The sequence below is a fragment of the Erithacus rubecula genome (assembly GCF_903797595.1).
Source record: "Erithacus rubecula genome assembly, chromosome: 3".
In the NCBI taxonomy this organism is placed as follows: Eukaryota; Metazoa; Chordata; class Aves; order Passeriformes; family Muscicapidae; genus Erithacus; species Erithacus rubecula.
In genome coordinates, this window is record NC_136689.1 from 51995958 (window position 1) to 52003743 (window position 7786).

The 7786-nt window shown below is 44.7% G+C and overlaps 1 protein-coding gene across 5 annotated transcripts in view; it reads left to right on the plus strand.

Moving 5' to 3' along the window:
• The window catches only part of GLI3 (GLI family zinc finger 3), a 203898-nt gene extending 196363 nt beyond the window's left edge, over positions 1-7535 (plus strand). For all 5 annotated transcript variants that reach the window (XM_079301522.1, XM_079301524.1, XM_079301521.1 and 2 more), the window contains one exon: positions 605-7535. In XM_079301522.1, the coding sequence (XP_079157648.1) occupies positions 605-2895 (2291 nt within the window). In that variant the 3' untranslated portion in view covers positions 2896-7535. The remainder of the gene's footprint in view (positions 1-604) is intronic.
• Positions 7536-7786: the final 251 nt, after the last annotated feature.

Here is a 7786-nt window from a genome sequence, read left to right on the forward strand (position 1 = left end):
TGTTGCTTCTGCCCCTACTTTGCCTACAGCATGCCTGTAGGTTTCTGGGCTCCACCCAGCAGTAACAGCCCAGGTTTTCTGAGACCCATTCAATCAAAAGAAACTATGTAAAATTAAGAAATTTGTCCTGTTTACTTAAAACCAAATCAAGGAAACCAGCAAAGATGTTTTGCAGTTGTTAGGAGTTATTTCAAGAATATTTCAAGAAGTCTTAGAAATGACCTTGAATAGCCTCCAATTTGTATATTTTGCCATCCCATGCAAATGCCTGTTCAATTATATTTTGCCTATAAAAAGCTCCCTTACAAATGTGTCCTCCTGGCACATCAGCCAGCATAGCTGCACTGCACCAGCTGATGACAGTTTGTGGCTACAGGCTATAAATTTTCTGCTGGGATTCACACTGAAATGTTACCCTTGAGTCTCTGAATTAACTTTTAACCTAAGGACACAGTTTTTATCCCTGCTTCTTTCAAGAAAGAGCACTGCTGTGATTGGCTGTGATGGTGTTCTTCACTTAGACTCCACTTACTTCTTTACTGTGTGTTTTTCACACCAGTTTCTGGATCATACTACTTTGTTCAACTGTGAATTTTACCCGCAGGTACCCAGTCAAACAGCAGCTGCAGTGTCGGAGGATCCATGACTATTCTGCCAAACAGGAATGAACTCTCGAGTACGGACATCACTGTGTTGAACATGCTGAACAGGAGGGACAGCAATACTAGCACAATCAGTTCAGCCTACCTGAGCAGCCGCAGGTCCTCTGGAATCTCACCCTGCTTCTCCAGCCGGAGGTCCAGCGATGCCTCGCAGGCAGAGGGAAGGCCACAGAACGTGAGCGTTGCAGACTCCTACGACCCCATCTCGACGGACGCCTCCCGGCGCTCCAGTGAAGCCAGCCAGTGTGATGACCTGCCAAGTCTTCTCAGCCTCACCCCAGCCCAGCAATACAGGCTGAAAGCTAAATATGCAGCAGCTACTGGTGGACCCCCACCAACTCCACTGCCTAACATGGAGAGGATGAGCCTCAAGACAAGAATGGCACTCTTGGGTGACTGCAGGGAGTCTGGAGTATCTCCACTGCCTCCAGTGAATGTCCCTCGAAGATGTAGTGATGGTGGGGCAAACGGTTACAGCAGGAGGCATTTTCTGTCTCACGAAGCTGTAGGAAACGGGACAAGGAGAGCCAGTGACCCAGTCAGAATGGCCTCCGACAACCTCTCTGTCCCGAGAGTCCAGCGTTTCAACAGTCTAAATAGCTTTAACCCTCCTGCTTTGCCTCCATCCACGGAAAAACGCAACCTTGTTCTTCAGAACTACACCCGTTCTGAGGGTGGCGTCTTCCGCAGCTTCGGCTCCCCCTGTCCTCCGAGCATCAGTGAGAATGTCGCCCTGGAGGCTGCTACCATGGAAGCAGGTAGCAGTCTGAATGATGAGGATCTCCTGCCAGATGATGTGGTCCAGTATCTGAATTCCCAGAATCAGGGCATATACGACCATTTGTTGAACAATGTCCTAGACAGCAACAAAATGCATCACAGCTCAGTTTCAGGAAGCAACAACCCCAGCAACTTTGACCAAGCCCCTCCACCGAGCAGCCAGCAGGCGGGACCCGAGGCAAATAAGAGCGACTTGCCCATTCAGTGGAATGAAGTAAGCTCAGGGAGTTCTGACTTGTCTCCTTCAAAGCTGAAATGTGGTCAGCGGTCAGCAGTGCAGCAGGCTCGGACCTTCAGACTGTATAACAATATGATGGCTCAGCAGCAGAACCTGGAGAGAAGCAACATGGCCCAGCAGAATGGCTACCAGAACCTGGTGGAGAACAACACTTCCTACAGTTTACAGCAAAATGTGACTCTTGGCAGCGGAGCCGGGGATTCTTTCAGCATGCAGTCCAACAAGCCTTACAGCGAAAGCATGGGCAGGCAAGCAATGATGTCTGGGGTGACAGACAATACCTGTGGCATGGCAGTGCAAGGGCAGAAGCTGAGAATCAGCAACATGCCAGTGAATGGGAACCAACAAAATTTCAGCCACCCCCTGGCATCCAGCGATCAAACCACCAGTATGGCAAATGGGATGCAGGACAGGAATTTGATGGAACAAGAATATTTGCAAAGCCAGCCAGTCGGAGATGGTGTTCATTACCAGGGAGTCAATCAGTCTGGGCAAATGATGCTAGGGCAGGTTAGTCCTACCTCACAAGGCAGCCTGTATCAAGGGCCACAGAGTTGTCCACTGGTGTCTCACACCATTGGTAGCCAGCCTTCAGGTTTGTCAGTGGCCAAAAGTTACCAGTCATGCTCTAATTACAGCAGCAACAGACGGCAAAACATGTTGAGAAACAACCTGTCCCAACAGCAAAGACACATAGGTGATGGCAACCAGATGTACAGGGTAAACACCATTAAGATGGAAATGCAAGGTCAATCACAGCAGTTCTGCTCTAACATGCAGAATTACTCTGGTCAGTTATATGACCAAACCATGGGCTTTAGCCACCAAGCTATGAAAACAGGTTCTTTCTTTGGTTCAGAAGCCAGCTGCCTGCTGCAGGGGACTGCAACTGAAAACTCATCTGAGCTTCTTTCCCCGGGGGCTAACCAAGTGTCAAGCACAGTTGACAGCATTGACAACACCAGTCTAGAGAGTGTGCAGATAGATTTTGATGCTATCATAGATGATGGGGACCATGTCAGCTTAATTTCGGGAGCCCTGAGCCCAAGTATCATTCAAAATGTCTCCCGCAATTCCTCACGCCTCACCACTCCCCGAGCATCTCTTACATTCCCAGCTATGCCTGTAAGCACAACCAACATGGCTATTGGGGACATGAGCTCTTTGTTGACCTCACTTGCAGAAGAAAGCAAGTTTCTTGCTGTTATGCAATAGACATAAAAAACAAAAAACACTTAGGAGATAACAGATGGGAAAAAAAAAGGACTCATATTTTTTAGTTGTGTATGTATTTTAGCAATCTCATCTCACCTAAATGGGATGTGTTTCAAGTATATTCCTTTTATGGAATAAGGACTCTGAAAACCCTAAAGTGTTCTAGGGAGAAACTGTCTTCCATTTCAGTTTTGAATCAGTATTGCTATGCCCATTCCCTCCCTTTCTCTCTTTTCTCCCTCTCTCTCTTTCTGAATGTCTGTATGCTTATTTTTTTTTCCTTTTGTTTTTTAATTGTAAACCAATGTAAACGTGTGAAGTGCATGTTGTTTCTTTTTTTTTTTTTTTTTTTGTTTTGTTTTGTTTTGGGGGTATTTTTGTAAAGAAAGACCTGATGAAAAGACTTGACAATTTTCTGTTACTCAAATGAAGCTAGACCTTAAAACTGTTGCAACTTTTCCCCTTGAACCTTAAACCAGGCACAATGTGAAGTGAGCATACAGTGATGAAATCCTCTCTGGATGCACTGGACACATCACACTGAGGTGGAAAACCAGTTTAGAAATGCACTGCCATGGTACCTCTGGGCTGCATTTTCAGAAACATGGAGCACAAAAAGTTGGGAGGTTCAAGCAAATAAATGTAAAAACCATCAGCCCTTTGATCTCTAGCAAAAAACTTAAGGATTTTGTGAACACACACAGAGATAGCTGTCACTGCCATGGATAATGGTACTAAGATTGTGTCATGTTCAACCTATTTCAGAGGAAGGAGAGGACCAGGAAGCTGTTCATAGTCCAGCTCTCATCTTTTGCAATATTTGGTATTCTGGTTTTCAGCCTTCTTTTTTAAATGACTGGATAGCAGAATTATGGGCGTGTGCAGTGACTTGGGTAGTCTACAGTCTTCTCAATGTATACCACATTTGTGGAGGTACAATCAGGGTCTTATGAAGTATTTCATACAATGAAATAACAAAATAGCAGTATTTCATCCTGGGGAATACTTTTATTTTTAATGCAAATTGTCGAGGTGTATTTTGCTGAGCCACTGGTTCTTATTGGCTGGAAGAACTGTGTGTTTATCCCCTTTAGCCCAAACATCTCCATGAATACATACAGCTTCAAAAACATCAGGGGCATATCATGAAAAAGAAGTAGAAAATGAATGGCTGGCCCAGTTCTCAGACTGGCCAAATAAATCAAAGCAGTTGCAAGCAATCTGATAATCTTAAATGTTTTTCCACTGTATCCAGGCTTTACAAAATTAAGAAATTTAAGCTGCCATTAAAAATAGCAAAGAAACAAGAGGAGCAGCAAGTCATCACAGATCACAGACTATTCTGATCTGGAATTATTATCAAGTCCAACTCTTCAGTGAATGGCCTGTATGAGGATCAAACCCACAACTTTGATGCTATTAGCACCATGCTCTAACCAACTGAGTTGTCTGGCAACTAATCAAAGCTCAGAAAGACCAACCCAGCTTCTTTCTCTCTCTCTTGGTGACACCACGTGCATTTAATTTCAAAGCAAACCAGTGGGTCATTGCCCAGGGTCAATTACACTGGCAAAAATTGAAACCAACGGACTGTGATCATGAAGCTGCTCACTGGTAGAGGTGTGTGGCATTTGCTCTGGGAGCCCTGGCTTGTTTTTGGCTCTGCTGGGCTCCATGTCTGCACCCCTGAACACACAGTGCTCCTGGGTGAACAGGCTGCTGAGGGGAACAATCACAAGACCACGGTTTAGGTTCACCCACTCCTAGAAGCTGCATGGAATTCCAGCCCTTGCAGTTAAATCCCAATAAATACTGAAGTCCTACTATGGGATGCAAATTGTGCAGGCACTTACAGTCATGGATTTCATGCCTGTAAGGAGCAGATGTTATAGTAGACATACAGGGAGAAGAGGGAGCATAGTCACTTTCAAAATACAGATAAACTTTAGCCCAGTCAAAATCAGAAGGTAACTTCTGTAGGCTAGAAAACCATAATTTTTTTTCAGTTGTGAAAGAAAGAGTGAAATACCAGCTGATTCAGGACATGGCATTTGAGGAAATATGTAGGAATGGAATCTCAGTGAAGCTGACAGATAGCATTGATCTGTTAACAGCTGTTAGAGGATGAATCTATAAATCAGTAGGAAAACATCATAGGAATCTGGTGCAGGGGCCACATTTGAGCTTATCACAGCATGTGCCAAGAGATTTGCACTGTGAGCTGGAATGTCAGAAATCAAGACAAATGTAAATAGCCTACACCTTTTATCATGATCTAGCTGCTGTCTTTCTTTGTATCTTCAGCCAGCATTTCTTCTTACCTTGTCCATGCACAGATGTTCACTCATCCTGCACTGTTCCCTTTGCCAGTTGCCCTCCCAGCCTCCCTGCCCCTGACCAGCTATCACAGGCTGCCTGCAGTGCTCCTTGGGCTGCACGGGCAGCTGGGCACAGCTCACCATGGGAAATCACTGGATTGCTGTGGCAGCAGGAGGTAGCTGCTCCCTGTTGCCCTCTCGTTGTCCAAAGGCCCTGCAGAGACCTGCTGCCTGTACACAACCATTGTCCCTGCCCTGCTGCTGGAACAAGAAGGGATGCATTCCACTGGGCAGGTCCCCAGGGGCAAGGATGTTCCAAGGGCCATGTTGTGCTTTGCAGCATTGGGATACAGCTCACAGCCCTGCAGAGAAGCAGCACTGTAGGCATGAGGAGAGGCTGTGCTGGACATGTTTCAGACAGTTCTCAGTAACCAATCCTGGCTGTTTATTAAAGCCATCAATTACATGTTTATAAACAATTTCAACAGGGAGACTTATGACCAGCCTGGGAGTAGGTGGCTGGGGAGAGAAGTCTTTTATTGTTATGGAGCCAATACATTAAAAAACCCCCAAACATCCTCAACTATTTTTTAAACACAATTTTCCAGTTCATAATTGTATCTGTTGGTGCAATTGATGCTGGGAAGCTATTAACAGATGTGATCCATCAGAGCTTAGAAGGAGCCATTCATATTGCTCCAGGCTGAAAGGGACTGTTTGAGTAGCCAATTTGCCTTCCTGGATTTGACAAACCTTTGTCACTCACTTAGCCTTGTCTTGGGCCAACAGTGTGTCTTGGTAGAAACCACATGCTCAAGAAAGGCATCCCATTTGATTTGGCTGAAGCTGAAGAATCAGAGACTCCACTGTGTCCTTGGGGAGTTTGTGCAAATGATTTATCATTTTCACCATTAAGTGTATGTACCATTATGTTCATGTGTCACTTTTCAGTTTTTAGTGTTTTCTCACGCTTTTCTGTTTTATACTAAAGAGTCTGGTTGTTGTACCTGTAAGGGTAGCAATACCTCATAGCCCATCTATCCTGGGTTTTGGTTCTGTTTTGATGAGGTAGGCTTGTCTGTCTGAGCATAGCACTGTTACACTGGACACCAGCCTTCACTTGTCAACCTCCTTCTCAGCCTGTAGCAGGCAGTCTGGGGAAAGTCCCTTCAACACCGGTGGGATGAGTTTACTAGCACCCCTCTACTCTTCCTCTGCCAGTTTCGGAGTCAAAGCTTGCTTTGGAGTACCTGGCACATCAGTTGATTTTTGCATAGCTGTTGGAAACTGACTGCTCAGCCAAGAGTACAGAAAATGCACAAATATCATGAATGTTCTATTTTTAAAGCATTGCAGCATAAGTCTAAATCACCATTTCTTGTAATGGCTCTGTGAGGGTCTTCCAAATTCGTTACTGTGGCCTTGGGCACATCAGTAACACTCAGCCTGCCTGAAGCATGTGTGTTTCTCCAGACAGTTTCACCTTCCACGAAGTGGAAGTTGCCAGTGAAGAGTTTATCTGCCAGTTACACGCAGGTGAAGGAAAGGTATGTCAGCAGGAAGGTCAGTGGGCTCCCACATGGGCCTTGCTGGGGAGTACAGTGGTTCCACACATCCATGTGGCAGATTATGTAATTCTCTCCTTGGAGAATGGCCCCAAATGGTTCCTGCATTAAGATGCTGGCTGGCTGCTGACCTCCTGCCCCTCAGTGAGATGGCAGGTCATGCCTGTCTCGCCATGGATTGTCTGCCTGGACAGCAGTGTTTATATTCTCACAATGTATGTGCCTTATTTTGCGTTGACCCTGTAAAAGAGAGGGACCAGGATGTGTTTTCCAAATTTTCCTAATGAGGCTGTACTTGCCATTGACCTAATAGCACATACCACTGTTAATAGTGTCCAAAACGTCTTGTAAACCTCTGGTATTCATGTGTTATTGTCCTTGGATTGGTGGAATGTCTCCTATGGAACAGTTACTGTTGTTGGTCCTGCAGATGTGTAAGATAAAAAAGTGTTGCTTTTTTTTTTCAATTTTTAAATTTTTTTTATAAAGCTTGTAATCCTTTTTTTAAAAAAAAAACAAAAAAAGAGAACATGTAAATACATTTATGTACGGTAGGAATAGTGTTCAGCTGTAACAGGCCTTAGTGGTCTTCATTTGATAAACCTGCAGTTATGATCTGATGTTTCTCAAGCCTTAGGTTGATCTGAAGGGTCTGTAGCACTGTGTACATATGAACTGTACTTCTGCTTTCAGAACCACTTAGCTTTTTTGTAACAAAGAAAAAATGTTTCTTACAATGTCAATAAAAACAAAAGCCTTTGTACTTAAGTTCTTGGCTTTCAGCTTCCAAAGTATCTCCTTGGGGGAGGGAGTTATTTTTTCATACATCTGAAAAGCCTGGTTGCAATCAGTGCTTGTATCGCTTCCACTCAGGCTGCTTTCCTCTTTCTGCTTCCCAGCCTGTTGCTTCACTCCATTCACAGTTTAAATACAGATGGGAAAACAAAACAGGGTGTTTACCTTCTCACTGAAGAAAAATGGCTGATGGGTGTTGGGTTGAAAAACAAA